Raw genomic sequence first — 15,830 nt, 5'->3', positions numbered from 1 at the left:
TTGACTGTTATCTTGCTAAATGAGGCCAAACATCTTGTGTGTCTTACTTACCCAGGACACGGACTGAGCCAGGGACACTGTGGGGGGAGAAAGACCACCACCCTACAGCGTAATAACAACATTCCACGGGGACCACAGCAGGTGACCTTTGACCTGCCAGTGCGAGCAGGTCAGTCCCTGTGAGGGGTGTCCAACAGGAGGGAAGAGGAAGGTGTATATTCCTACGGTCTATGTGTATAAAACACATTGGCTGCGTTCCGAATCGCATACTACCCTACTATAGTATGCCAAAACAGGATGTAGTATTTTAAAGTACTTTGAATGTTGAACATTGTTTCTAGTTTTTGGTCTCTTGGTGTCTGTCCACTGTGTGTTCCTATAGCTGCTGCTGACTCATCAGTTTCTCTCTGTGGATCAATAAAGTAGGACCCCATCTCTCTCACCTCCCATCAAATGTGTGGAGAACAAAAGTCAATAAAGCTTGTTCTCGTCTCAGAAAGAAAAATGGATTATAAACAATAATCAGTTTGGTTTGTAGTATTACGACAATCAGTATGAACATTTATAATAGATATTCAACCAACACACACAGACCAATGTCAGAATTGTTGTGAAGCATGACTTGATTCTGTTTTGTTGTGTGCCATCATCATACATAACTGTCAAAAAACATTCTATGAGATCAGGTCAATTAAGACACTCGCAATCTGAAAGAAAGTCACCTTTATTTCATGGATATAAACAAGCTGGCCACTCACTATTAATATTCTGATACAGCACATACAATAGCAAACCTCCTAGGTTTGAAAAACACCAAACATGACACAGGAGTATCCATGCTGCACACAGCTCTCTCTCTCACTCTCTCTTTCTCTCACTCTCTTTCTCTCTCTCTCTCCTTTTCTCTCTCCCTCTTTCTCACTCTCTCTCCCTGCATTAGAAGTTTTTCTTTTGTTCTCTCTTTCTCTTCACACACACACAAACACACACACACAGCAATCATTTGAATGCATTTAGACCAGCAACAATCCCCAAAACATGCTGCCTCGCTCTCTCATAAACTGCACAGGCTGTCTTCTAAGGGGACACGATGGGTAAGGAGACACACAGCACTCTCAAACACAACATCACACCGTCACGATGCAGATGCAATTAATGGATGAGGACTGATGCATCATGGGAAATAAGCCCACGTTCACACAAGTAATCATTCAGCATGCTGGACACTCACATTGAACTTGTTCCTAAATTGTAACTGTACAGCAGAAAACATCTATACAAATAGTACAGTCCCCAACTGACGTAATAAATAAACTGAAACAATAGAAGAAAAATATAGACAACTTAAATACAAAAAAGACCCAGAAAGTAAAAACACAATTTGTTCAGTTCAACAAATGTTTCTGCCATTGGTCACAGTGTTTTGTTAGACCCAAAGGTTTGTATTTTCAATATCGAACAATAAATAAAATGCAACGTGTACATGACAATGACAGTTACTGTAATATATGGACCTTAATCAGGCTTTTTTTTCCCATACACCAATCAGTAACAGTCCATAACTCTTTTCTAACTGTACACTTGGAAAGTCATCAGTCATTTCACCTCGTCCGTCCTCGTTCACGACTGCGCCGTTGGCGGAGGAAACCCCTGAGTCAGGAGGTGAGCACTGACCATGGAGGAACACTCAAACTCAATCCTCGGATAACAACATTTTTAAGAAGACAGAAGGAGAAAGAGGCTTGGTCGTAGCTGCTGCAATGGACATAAACAACAGAAATGGATGAATGACTAATAACTTTCCCAGTGTGCTGGCGAGACTGTGGGCCTTGGTTCTTCCTGTATCTTATATGGACTTATTTGCTGCACAGTGCACACATGACAAGACGAACCCTGGACTACAGTCACTCTTTCAAATATCTTTTTATTTAAGTTTAATAATCTCAGATTAGACTTAATCTAGGTCCAGTAATCTAGACCTTTCTAACAGGCTTCTGATGTGTCTAAAATGGTTCGACTGCTCTTTGATACTCTCTGATCTCTCTGATCTCTCTCTCTCTCTGCGTAGAGGACCGAAGATTCTCCCTCAGTTGGCACATTATGTAAAAATCAGCATGCATGGGCACAATTGACGTGTTCCACATGTTCTACCATGTACAGTAGGCTATTACATATTAGCTACGTAGGAGAACTCCCTACTTCAAGTATTCAGTATAAGGACCTGAAAGGGAGGATTTGAACTCCGTCCCCCTGATGTTAAAGCCAGAGGTCTTTCATTTCCCTGTGACTTGACATTTGTGAATACAAACGCCAAATGGCGCCAGGACAGGAAGGGGCGGGGTCTCGGTCGGCGAGGGGAGAAGCAACGGCCTCCTGTTGTTCTATGTACGGCGGACGTGATGACGACCACGGCGGACATGAGGCAGAACAGCAGGCGAGGGAACGGTTGCTCTCGTCAAGATCCCATGGAGGATGAGGACACTTTAACACAACACGCAATGACATCAGCCACAGGGAGGGAGACACACACCTCACACACACACCTCACACACAGGCACCATGGGGGGGCTGGAGGAGACTTCAACAGTTAACAGTCTGAATGGTTTTGCCACTAGGAGGATTTGTCTGTCTTGTTTTTTTCTACACACTTAACTGTCACGGCCACGTACTTCAACCACTTCTGGGTTCACCAGGACAAACAACGAGGATGACGAACACACGCAGAAACGAGAAAGACCGGACGAGGCGCCCGCGACGGACGAGTCACTCCAACGTCCACTCTGGCCGTGGTACCGGCGGTCCTCCCATGCACAAGCGCAATTTTCTGGCTGCGCGGTGGGAATTCATCTCATTGGCTACTTTAGCGGGCAGCGGGAACAGAAGCGTGACTGCAGCTCAATGCGAAGAAGGACACGAGCGGCCATCGCGTAGCCCCAGCGCGCCATGTGAGAGAGTCTGAAAAATGATTTCTCACACTGCGATAGGAATGTAGTAGGCTATTAGCTCTTCTTGATTAGGTCTGGAAACATCTTCTCTCGAACCTCTCCTGGACCACCCTCGGGCCGTTGGAGCTGGACTTTTGTGGACTGTTCTGTCTGAGAGAGGGCCCGTTTTCTGACAGGGAACAGCGCTTGCTGCTATAAGTTCCTATTTCTTGCCACGTAGGAAATAGGGGACGGTTATTATATCACTCAACACAGCGAATAAGGGATTCTATAACCTGCAGCCAGTTCGGAAAATAAAATAACCCTTTTTTTCCCTCCCCAGTTTTTTTTTTTTGACACATTATATCTGACCACATACAGCATGGACACACTCTATATATTTTCTTTATACATCTATAGAATAAGTATACAAATAATCTGAAACGAGGCAGAGGCCACCTTGTCGAGAAGGAGAGAACCAAGTCACTAGGTTTGGGTTTGGGGGTCGGCACAGACTGATGCAGGGGGGAGAGAGGCGGAATGGAGGGATAGGATGAAGGATGGAGAAGAGAAGGAGTGACATCGAGAGGAGGAGCGAGAGGCTAATAGTAGGCCTAGTTATAGTGAAACATCTCTGGAACCTCTGTGTCTATCCCTACACTTAGTGACAGGTCCGAAGTACCAGAGATGTGTGTATACAATGACAATATACATAGAAAATAATCATCTTAACTCTCCCTGTAGGTCTTAAAGTGATCACCACCCTCTTCTCCAGCCGATCGGGTGATTATGTACACATACGACCTACTGCAGTGGATCCCAGTGAGCCCGGGTTTGGATCACATTCTGTGGCGTGATTGGCCGTGTCTCTCTCTCGCCAGGTCCTTTGGCTCCGCCCCCTGTGTGAGCACCAGTGGAAGCACCAGTAGAAATATACCTGCACGGAGGTGCATAGGTGCAAACTCTCAGAAACACAGAAGTCTTCTCATTGGTGAATACTCTTTCCATGACACAGATGGACCATTCTGATTGGACGGGTACAGCTGAGGAATGCATCAAATTTCCATTGGTGCCCTTGACTCGCAGCTGAAAACAGCTGCTTTGACTCTGACATCTGCATAGATTGAATTTAGGACTGCTTCTGATTATCAAACGAGGTAACATGAAGAGTCTTAAAACGCCATTGGCTGTCTAATGGCCATGTGAGGGCAGAGCTAACATACACTCAACGCCATGCTCAGAGGGGTTCGCACGTTCGAAAGTCTTCAGCGAACACAAAATGAAAATGATGGCTAGTTTGCGCTAGGTTCCCCGCAAGGAGGTTGGCAGTAAACTCATATGCAAATGTAAACAAAAGTTACTGTGTGGCACTTCATGACATGTATATGTTTTTTTTGGCCAGAAAGTAAACAAGAAAACAACAATAGTGGAATAAAAGAAGCACTCTGGGTGCAAAACAAAATAATGTCAGTTGTCTTGTCACACCATAATCAAGATGATGCAGCACATACAATGTGTAGTAGCGATTTGTCTCCAAAGTGGTAGAGGGAGGCAGGTAACAAGCACAGAGATAATCGTTGTAGGACAGCCAATCAGAGGCAGAAGCCAGGAACGTGAGCCAATCAGAGGAGGAATTCAGGAATGTGAGCCAATCCGCACCAGGAGCCATGGAGCTGAGCAAGTCAGAGCAGGGAACCCAGCAGGCGAAACCAATCGGAGTCAGGCAGAGCAACCAATCGGGGCTTAGACGCCCTGCTAGACAGGCAGAGCCACAATGGCGTGAGCCAATCAGAAGGTAGCGTAATATTGAGCTTGTCATGAGCTCTGCCGGCCCTGTGGGCGGAGCTGAGGAGTGGGCGGAGCTAGCTGGGAGAGAGAGGCAGGGAGGCGGTGGTCCGCTGAGCAGAGTGAGGGGAGCCGGAGTGGAGGCGGGACAAGGCTGTGGTCCTGACTGCCGATAGGACGGCTGACGTGTCTGTGTGTGTGTGGGTCTCCGCATCCCAGTCATCTCCGTGTCTGAGGTCCTCCAGCTGGGGGGTATCTACGGAGCAGGGTAAGGGGGGGGGGGGGGGGGGGGTAACCACCTCTTTGATAACCCCTCGGCCGTCTGTAGAGGCACACACCAAATCAAATCAAACTTTATTTATGTAGCGCATTTCATACACAGAGGCAACACAATGTGCTTTAAACAAAAACACTCAGACCACATCCGCTACCCTATTATTACAGTGTGCCACAAAGTGAACACATAGTATAGCATCTGTCAAGCTCCTCTGTCTAATACAGACATGTCTAACACATCTCTCGCCCTGAACCTCGACAGCCTTCCTTCGTTTCCTTGCATCCTGTCTCCTTGCCAGCCTCTCATACCTCACAGAGGGAGAATGTTTGAGGCTCCTCTAACGGTAAATAGACTGCACTTACAGTGCACTTTCATTTTTATTCACACTTACTTTTATTCAAATCGCTTTACAATGGCCTCTCATTCACCCATTCACACATACATTTACACACTAATGGCAACAACTGCCATGCAAGGTGCTAGCCTGCTCATTGGGAGCAATTTGGGTTTTAGAGTCTTGACCCAAGGACACTTCCGACATGTGGACAGGAGGAGCCAGGATTCGAACCGCCGACCCTACGGTCACTGGACGACCTGCTCTACCACTGAGCCACAGTCGCTTGACGAGGGAGAGTGTGTGAGGCTCCTCCTCCTCGTTCCCCTGCAACGTGCTTTGAAAAGGAGGCGGGAAGACAGGAAGCAAGGACGACAGCTGTCTTGAAATTCAACCAGGAAGTTACCTGCTCAGCTGTCAGTCTCCTCGCTCTGTCCTCCCACCTTGGTCCCTCCGGCCCCTCGTCCTCATCCTCCTCTTCCTCACCTCCCCCAGTAAAAAACAAAGGCCCCAATGTAGAGTGTGGATATAGTGGTGGTGCTGTAACAAAGGTTTGGTCAGGTCGTCCATGTGTTTCAGCTTCATGGCGTGGCTGTGCTCCTCCAATAGTGACTGAATCATCTGTGAGAGAGAGAGGGAGGGAGGGAGGGAGAGAGAGAGGGAGGAGAGATAGAGAGAGAGAGGGAGGGAGAGAGAGAGGGAGAGAGTGGAAGAGAGAGGGAGGGAGAGAGAGTGGAAGAGAGAGAGGGAGGGAGACAGAGAGAAAGAGAAAAGGGAAGAGAGGGAGTAGAGTAGAGAAAGAAACTCTTTAGTTTGTCGAAGATCAGAAAATCCAACTTCTGTGATGAAAGAGAGAGAGAAATAGAGAGGGAGAGAGAGAGAGTTAAATAGAGAGGGAGAGAGAGAGACATGGAGAGGGAGAGAGAGAGAGAGAGACAGGCTGGGGAGAGGAGGGAGGAACACCAAATCTCACCCCCTCAGAACAACATCAGAGCATTGGTTGTCGTGGACAACGCCCAGATCATGCCCAGATGCCCTCCTCGTCATCCTAGCGGCGTGTGTCCGTGTTACAGCAGCAGGGGTCAGCAGGGGGCAGGACAGAGAGTTACTGGAGTTAGTCAAGGTCAAAGGTCAATATTATTGTAGAGATTAGACCTGGGTCAAACACTATCAACTACTGTGAAATACTATCACATACTGTCAAACGCATGGGCTACATTTGGTTTACTGTATCTTACATTAAACAATTTTAAATAATCAACAACATTCCTTCAATTATGTATCTGACACAGGCCTGTATTAGACTGTGAAGTAGAAGACAGCATGAGAAGGGTTTGGACTACATGGGTTGAAGCAGGCTGTCCGACCCCAGGTATGTGTTGAACAACACCATGCATGGAGGAGGATGTGGGCTTTGTGGTTTTGACTGATAGAGGAGTCTAATTAAGCCGTTAGACCACGCAACAGTGACAAAATGAGTGTCCTGCTGAAGCTACAGGCTAAAACGTTGCTCATTCTAGACGTTAATAATAGTAGTTAGTGAGTTCACTGACGCAGTGGTCACTTCCTGACTGCTGTGACACAAATAGCGCCGGCTATTCATCAGAAGTGTTAAACAGGCCCTTAATAACGTCAGGATAGCGACGTGACCAACACTACATCACATTTGATACGTGAGATGCACGTTGATACGTGTGATGCTGCACGGCTCTGGATCTATACACACGTCCGGCCTCCAGGCGAGCGTGCCCGAGCAGGGTTAGGCTATCGCGATATGCAAAGCGCGGCCACTCAGCGCCATCTGAGTTTCTTCACTCCTGGGCCCAATTTCGTGAATCAGCCACATGGATGGTGCATATGTACACTGTGAATAGCTACCTAGCAGGTAGCTAGTAGGGCTGCACAATTAATCGTGAATTAATCGAAATCGCAATTATAACCTCCGCGATTAACTAATCGCAAAAGGCCGCAATTAATGTGATTAATAATTTTGCTTTGAATTGAGTGTGCTAGGACTACACGGACGAATCACAGGCGCTTATGCTGTCTGACCAATCACATGCGTTCCCGCTGAGTGCGCTGTGCGCAGCAATTTCACTGAGAAGACAGATAGCAGTAGTTCAAGACAAGTGTCACAAGAGTACCCGCAGCCGTGAGTAGTGAAAAAATGAGCGAAAACGAGGTCAGTGAGTTAGTAACAAGAAAGGGATCAACGTCTGTGATTTGGGAGCATTTTGGTTATTATATATTAATATTATATATTAAATATTAATCACAATTATTAATCGCAATTACCATTTTGAAGCAAATAATCGCAATTATTATGTTTTGTCATAATCGTGCAGCCCTAGTAGCTAGCACTAGCTAACAAACACTTGCTAGCTAACACTGCTAACAAACACTAGCTACCTAAGAATGGTAGCTAGTTCGCTAGCTAGTAGTATTGTTGTTAGCTAGTTGCTAGTAAAACTGTGTTGTTGTTAGATAGGTTTGCTAGCTAGTTTTGCACTTGGCGTATTCTCGTCAAAGTTATTTGACCCACCCAACCACCCACCCTCAAAAGCACCCGCAAATATATACCCATCTTTGCATACCCATCTTTGACTACTTTTCTTGAATCACGTGAGTGATTCAAGGGAGGTACAGGCTACATGTGCATAGACCTGTTTCAGCTGCTAGATGGAACTGGGTGATAAAACATGTATCCACTGAGCGACTGGGAGGCCTGGGAGGAAGAGAGGTGGAGCTGGGGACACCCGCTAACCTGGTCTGGGGAGGGCCTGTGGCCGGAGTGGGGGGGGCCCCTCGGAGGGCCCCCACGGTGGTGGGGGGGCGGGTGGCGCGGGTGCTGGGAGTGTGGCGGGCCGTGGGGAGGGGGGTGGTGGGGGTGGCCGGGGTGGGGGCCCTGCTGCTGCTGCCCCGGGGGCCCGTGGGGGTGCTGTTGCTGGGCGTGGGGGTGCTGCTGCTGCTGCTGCGGAGGCAGCGGGCCGTGGAGATGCTGCGGCGGCCCCTGGGCGTGGGGGTGCTGCTGGGGAGCGTGCTGGGGCTGCTGTAGCCGGGGGCCGGTGTGCTGGTGCTGGGGAAGAGGCTGGGGGTGTTGGGGGTGACCGGGGTGGGGCGGGTACTGGGGCTGGGGCTGCCCCTGCGGGTGGGGATGCTGCTGGGGAGGGGGCTGGGCGTGCTGGGGGTGCGGGGCGTGCGGGTACGGGGGCTGCTGCTGGGGGTGGGGGTACGGCGCCTGGGGAGGAGGCTGCGCCGGGTGCTGGGGCTGGGGTTGGGCATGGTGGGGAGGCGGGTGGGGGTGGTAGTGGTCGTCCTCATAGTTGTCTGCGATCAGCTTCATCCTGCTCTGAGTCTGTGGAATGACAGAGGACTGGTTTTAGAGCAAGAAAGAACAGCTGTCTAACAACAGGAAAGACAATCAGCATCATATATTTCTCAAATGAGCATAGTCCTGACCTGTTGTTTGAGCTGGTGCATCAGTCTGTCTTTCTCCCTCTTCAGAGCTAGCACCTCCTCCTGGGTCTTCTTCTTATTGGAGGCCGACAGTTCGAGCAGCGCGATGTTGGCATCCTTCTCACTGATGGCTGCCAGCAAAGCCTGCTGCCTAGTGGGAGACAGAATAACCAGCTAGTTAGCTTAGCATAGCCACATAACCAGCTAGTTAGCTTAGCATAGCCACATAACCAGTTAGCTTAGCATAGCCATATAACTAGCTAGTTAACTTAGCATAGCCTCATAACCAGCTAGTTAGTTTAGCATAGCCACAAGAAAGTATTGTAGATGCATGAGAATAGGTAATAGCTAGCCTAGCTCAGTGACACACCGTGCTTGTCAGCAGAGCACAGCCACAATCAGCCAGCTTAGCACCTAGCTGACTAGCACTGGTGTCTGTCATTGGAGTTATTTGCACAACCTCATCACAAGAGTATGGCTCCGAACCACACGTGCGACACGCCACGTGACTCACTTCATCTCCAGGATCTCCTCCAGCTGTTTCCTGCGCTCCTGTCTCAGGTTGGTCAGGTGACCGTCCCTCTCCTGCAAAGACTGCTGGGTAGAGGAGAGGCGCAGCTTGGTGGCATCCAGCTCCTGCCTGGTCCTCTCCAGGGTGTTCATCAGCTCTTCCAACTGAAACACACACACACACACACACACACACACACACACACACACACACACACACACACACACACACAGACTGTCTGTTGAGTATTGCTGTACTTATTGTGTATATTGTTTGGTTGACAGTGTTGTGTACAGGTGTATTTATGGTGTTAGGTGTGTTTCACCATTACTACAGTTTCTGTGTGTTTTTTGCTGTGATTCATGTGTTGTTGTTGGCTTTTATTGGCTCCGCCCAGCGACCGCTGGCGGAGGGTCTAGTTTCAGTCGTGTGTGTTATTTTGTTCGTTCATACGTTCGTTTGTTCGCTCGTCACATAGCAGGATTATACAAAAATTACCAGAGCTATTTTCATGAAACTCGGTGGAGGGGTGTAGCATAGGCCAAGTTAGAACACACTAAATATGCAATTATTGTTTGTCGCTTTGGATAAAAGCGTCTGCTAAATGACTGTAATGTAATGTAATGTAAATAAATGAAGGAAAGAACCGGCACTCACAAGATAGACAATGGTCTTCAAAACTTTAATGGGCAACTTTGCTGATGAAGGCTTAAGGGCGAAACGTTCATTCCTGCCCAAAGTTTTTAAGACCATTGTCTATCTCATGAGTCATTTATTATAGCACTTGACCTGGCACCCGTGACTGCTCCAGATTAATTTGGAGTTGTGCGCACTCATATGCTTTTTTGTATCAGAACACACAAAATCACTGGGCGGATACACAAATTAGAATAAAACAACATTTGCCATACTTGGACCGGCTTCCTTCCCTTTATGTCTACTTCTCCTGCCGGGTTTATACTGTATACTGCTGGTGGCTGAGCGGTAATGTATCAGTCTAGCAATGCATCTTCCTGGGTTCGGCTTTTGATATCAACTTTTTTTTGTTGCTGTTTATGACCAATATTGTCTTATGTTTCTATGCATGTAAAATAAAATCATATCTGATTCATGAAAAACAAATGAGATAAACACTTTATTAGGAAGTTACATTTTCTTAGCCTGGATCCTGTGGTATTAGTCTACATAATAAATCATAAGCTACCTGCACATCTGGGCTGAGGTTTTGCCCCTTGAGTGTCAGGTTTCACTAAGTATGTGTTCTTTTTAATTTGAAAGTTGAAGCAAACGGAAAAAAACTAATATCCGTCACATAGCAGGATTATACAAAAACTACCAGAATGATTTTCACGAAACTCAATGGAGGGATGTAGCATAAGACAATTTAGAACCCATCCAAGAGACATGGACACTGAACTCGTGCCGTACTACCCCTCCTAGAGGCAAGGACACTGGGCTAGTGCCCTTCTACCCCTCCCAGAGACATGGAAACTGGGCTAGTGCCCTTCTACCCCTCCCAGAGACATGGACACTGGGCTAGTGCCCTTCTACCCCTCCCAGAGACATGGACACTGGGCTAGTGCCCTTCTACCCCTCCCAGAGACATGGACACTGGGCTAGTGCCCCTCTTCCCCTCCCAGAGACATGGAGACTGGGCTAGTGCCCCTCTACCCCTCCCAGAGACATGGACACTGGGCTAGTGCACTTCTACCCCTCCCAGAGACATGAACACTGGGCTAGTGCACTTCTACCCCTCCCAGAGACATGAACACTGGGCTAGTGCCCTTCTACCCCTCCCAGAGACATGGACACTGGGCTAGTGCCCTTCTACCCCTCCCAGAGACATGGACACTGGGATAGTGCCCATCCTTTTTACCCTCCAGAGGAATGAACACTGGACTTAAATTCTGTACATACAGTAGTTTTGTAACTTATGTCTTCTGTTATTGTCTGTAATGGCTGATTGAAAAAATTACACAAGTACACAAGTATGTTCAGTTGTGTTCATACATGACCACCTCTAATAAACACCACTAACAGTTACACCACCAAAAATCGTACTCTTCAATGGTGCAAGTGTGCTATATTTATACTGAGGAGTGAGTTTAACCATTTCAACTCGATTACACCAACAAAATGCATGAATGGGCGGAGCCCAGTGCTCTCTGAGCACCCTGTCTAGTTCTCTTTTGTGGTCTATCGTGCTGAGCAAACCATCACCCTCCGGGAACAAATCAAGTTGAGCTTCACCTCTCCACACCCGATCCTGTTCAACTGATACTGATCTCTCTCTCTCTCTCTCTCTCTCTCTCTCTCTCTCTCTCTCTCAAGCACACATCCTGTACACACAGACCCCCTACACACACCTTTAGATGTTGGCCGCTGTCCATGGTGTTGTCCTTGCGAGGGTCCTGGCCCAGGCCTTTCTTCTCTCCCTGAGGTCCCAGCTTGATGTTTGGACTCTTCTTAACGGGGTCCTTCCCTTGCCTGTAAAACCACAGGAAATAACGTTCCACTTTCTACTAAAAGACGAGACGGGTCCTAGTGTGATAAAAGGGGACTGAAATTAGTGTGAGTGTGAGATAAGTGTAACTCTGACAGCACAGTACAAGAAACGAGATCGAAATAAATGAAATAAATGACATGAGCTGAGGATATACGAGATGCAAACGAGATACGGACTGCCATGTTAATATGTGTAGATATTCCTGTTATCATGAATCTCTTCGGCGCCAGAGTTACAGTGTGAGGAGATGCACATGTCAGGTGGTGTGGGGCGGAGCTGGAGTTGAGGGGAGGGGGCGTGTAAAAAGTTGCTTACCTGGGAGCTAGGCTGCAGGTGGAGGAGGAAGAGGAGTAGGAGGAAGGATGGCAGGACAAGAGGAAAGAGGCAGGAAATACAGGAAACAGGAAGGAAAGTTAAAAAAAGAAAAAGAAAAACACAGACATTAGAACCTCAACAAAAACTAAAAGAAACAGCACAACCGAGGACCAGACCAGAACGGGAGTCTATTCAGCAGACTTGGATCTAATAACATTTGAAATTTCAAATACTCTGGCCGTGCCTGTTTAAGCCTGCCAGGTGCAATGGAAGCAACGGTGTCAACACGTGCGAACCTTGTCCAGGCATCCCAGCCATCTTCAAGCTCGTAGTATTTTAAATGATTAGTATTCGCCCCCAGATGTGGTATTACAACAGACAGGGGTGGGGTGGGGTGGGGTGGGTGAGTGAGTGGTGGTACCAGCGCCAGGTTCAGGATGCAGGCTGGCATCAGCGCGACTAATGTAGGACAAAGCACCTTCTCTAGGAACAGACGTTAACAGTGTGTGTTCTAGCTGGGGGGTATGGGGTCGGACATGCAGCCAGCCCGGGGGGGGGGGGGGGGGGGTGGGGGCGGACATGAGAGAGAGACATGGTATACGGTCGTTGCCAAACAGACAGCACCAGTCAGCGAGCCAGGTCGAAGAGAACCAATCAGGAGAGCCAGAGGAGGGACACCTGACGGGGAGGGGAGGGGGGGTGGGGGGGGGGCAGACCGAACACAGACCGACCTCGGGGACCAAACCCAGTGGTTCAGTCCAGGCCGAAGCCTACCCTAGTCAAGCACGGGAGCTCTCGCTGAGCCGTGTGTGTGTGTGTGTGTGTGTGTGTGTGTGTGTGTAGGCCTGGTACTGTACACAGCCAGTTCTAGTCATGCAGGCCGCTAAGCGTTTCCTATTTACATCTGCTACGGTGAGCTGGGGGGCGGGGCGGAGGGACAACAGGGGGAGGAGTCACTGGGAACAGAAAGGGTGTGTGTGTGTGTTCTCGTTTTTTTTGTACTGAACTATTTGGGACGGTGATGGTGTCGTGGTGTCGTTGGTGTCGTTATCTAAACTCAACATCAATAGGAAGCTGTCGTTATCTAAACTCAACATCAACAGGAAGCTGTCGTTATCTAAACTCAACATCAACAGGAAGCTGCCGTTATCTAAACTCAACATCAACAGGAAGCTGCCGTTATCTAGACTCAACATCAACAGGAAGCTGCCGTTATCTAGACTCAACATCAACAGGAAGCTGCCGTTATCTAGACTCAACATGAACAGGAAGCTGCCGTTATCCAGACTCAACATGAACAGGAAGCTGCCGTTATCTAGACTCAACATCAACAGGAAGCTGCCGTTATCTAGACTCAACATCAACAGGAAGCTGCCGTTATCTAGACTCAACATTAACAGGAAGCTGCCGTTATCTAGACTCAACATCAACAGGAAGCTGCCGTTATCTAGACTCAACATCAACAGGAAGCTGCCGTTATCTAGACTCAACATCAACAGGAAGCTGCCGTTATCTAGACTCAACATTAACAGGAAGCTGCCGTTATCTAGACTCAACATCAACAGGAAGCTGCTGTTATCTAGACTCAATATCAACAGGAAGCTGCCGTTATCTAGACTCAACATCAACAGGAAGCTGCCGTTATCTAGACTCAACATCAACAGGAAGCTGCCGTTATCTAGACTCAACATCAACAGGAAGCTGGAAGGTGGAGTTATAGACTCAACATCAACAGGGCTGCAGCTGGGCCCAGATGCTGTGTGTAGTAAACCTGACTTAAGTCTGTGATAGGGGAATATGTGAGGGCTGGGGCTGATGAAGGTGAGGTTGGGAGTGTGTGTGTGTGTGTGTGTGTGTGTGTGTGTGTGTGTGTGTGTGTGTGTGTGTGTGTGTGTGTGTGTATGTCGGGGGGTGGGAGCAGGAATTGGTGGGGGAAGCGTGCTCACAGCAGGAGAGGTGTGTGTGTGTGTGTGTGTGTGTGTGTGTGTGTGTGTGTGTGTGTGTGTGTGTGTGTGTGGTAAAATATGTGTGTGCAGTGGTACCAACGCATGCTGTACACATACGCTTGCATGGACATAACTGTCTGTCTGTAGTGTTTGTCTGAGTTGTAATCTCTGTGTGTACCATATCACAGTGTTCATTATATTACAGTGTTCAGTATATTACAGCCTTCAGGTCATGGGTTGAGAGACTAAATGGGAGTGAAATCACACCCACCTCCCAAGTAATACAGTATTACAGGGATAAATACATTATATTGTAGCTTTGACAAACGTTTTTCGATTGATTATTAATATTAACGTTTTTTTCTCCCATGTAATGTCTTTACCAAGGAGTCTGGGTGTGACTTCCTGGTCATCTAACTCCCCAGCCTCACGTTTGTGAAAGTAAACAGGCAGCCATTTTGGAATATACAGTAATCTGGGAAAATGAACAATGTAGATTTATACATGCAAGTACAGTAGCCATACACCTGAGTCTGAGATATATGACCCCCTAAACACTGACATGCATACAGAGTGTACTCAAACATAATTGTATTGAAAGTATTGATGAAGAGTTTCTTTTCATACATATTGTTACAGTATCTATCATGTACATGCTATGATGAAGATGAATGGTACTGTATGAGTCATATCACATTCCTTGTTTTCATTTTCATTTTCATTTGTTTTTCATCCTCTCATTGATGCACACAGATGAAGAAGCAGGCGTCAGGTGTATAATATGTGTGTAGAGACTCTACATGCCATCTCACAAACACAAGCCATGAAGGCAAACACAGGCAGCACAGGCATGGACAAATACACACACACATACACACAGGCACGCACACACACACACACCCACACCCACACATAACGCACACACACACGCACGCACACACACGCACGGACGCATGCACACACACATACACACACACACACACATACACACATACACACACGCACGCACTCACGCACGCACGCACGCACGCACACACACACACACACACACACACACAAACTTATTGCAGACATTCACAAACTTGCACAGATCCAGCAATCTCTATATCACGCAGACGGGCTGGTGGCTTGGAAAACCAACACATGCGGCTGTGAGAATAAGCCCATCCGCCCGATATAAAGATCTAGGGATTTACATGCAGGGTGACCGGGTCGGGGGTCGGTCAGGGCAGACCAGTGAGGAGGGAAGTGCCAGGAGGGTTGGTGGGAGGGGTGGGGGTGGGGGGGTGTTGGGGGGAGGGGAGGGGAGGGGGGAGGGGAGGGTGCAGAGCACTCACTTTCCCAGGAAATCCCACACCATGCCCCCTATCTGCTGGGGGGCGGCGGAGCTGGGGGGCGGAGGGTCGGGGGGGGCTCTGACACCGGGACGAGGGGCGGGCCGGGGGGCGGGGGGAGGAGCGGGGCTGGGGGAGGAGGAGGGGCCGCCGAGGGGGGGGGGGCGGGGTAGAGAGAGGAGACAGAAAGACAGTAGGGGGAAAAGAGGACAGAAGAGTTTGGAGGCGGAGGAAAGGTGAGGGGGGGATGAGGAGGAGGGAGATGGGTGAAAGTCAGAAGGATAGAGGGGTATGGCAGGAAAAGAGAAAGAGAGAGAGAGAGAGGAGAGGAGAGGGAGAGAGGAAGAGAGAGGAGAGAGAGGGGGAGAGAGGGTGAGAGAGAGAGGGAGAGAGGAGAGAGAGGAGAGAGAGGAAGAGGGAGGAGAGAGAGGAAGAGAGAGGA

General features: G+C 48.4%; 1 protein-coding gene across 1 annotated transcript in view; it reads right to left on the bottom strand.

The window, feature by feature from the left end:
* Window positions 1–3,763: 3,763 nt before the first annotated feature.
* erc2 (ELKS/RAB6-interacting/CAST family member 2) overlaps window positions 3,764–15,830 on the bottom strand; it is a gene marked incomplete at both ends in the record, with an annotated part of 72,738 nt that continues 60,671 nt past the window's right edge. The window contains 7 exons of the mRNA XM_084445762.1: window positions 3,764–3,861; window positions 5,764–5,941; window positions 8,085–8,675; window positions 8,780–8,927; window positions 9,291–9,451; window positions 11,654–11,774; window positions 15,392–15,517. Coding sequence (XP_084301888.1) covers window positions 3,764–3,861; window positions 5,764–5,941; window positions 8,085–8,675; window positions 8,780–8,927; window positions 9,291–9,451; window positions 11,654–11,774; window positions 15,392–15,517 — 1,423 coding nt within the window. The remainder of the gene's footprint in view (window positions 3,862–5,763; window positions 5,942–8,084; window positions 8,676–8,779; window positions 8,928–9,290; window positions 9,452–11,653; window positions 11,775–15,391; window positions 15,518–15,830) is intronic.

The sequence above is a fragment of the Borostomias antarcticus genome, assembly GCF_949987555.1.
Source record: "Borostomias antarcticus genome assembly, chromosome: 11".
NCBI lineage: Eukaryota > Metazoa > Chordata > Actinopteri > Stomiiformes > Stomiidae > Borostomias > Borostomias antarcticus.
Note: the sequence above shows the minus strand (reverse complement) of the source record. Positions and strands in the feature narration are given on the sequence as shown.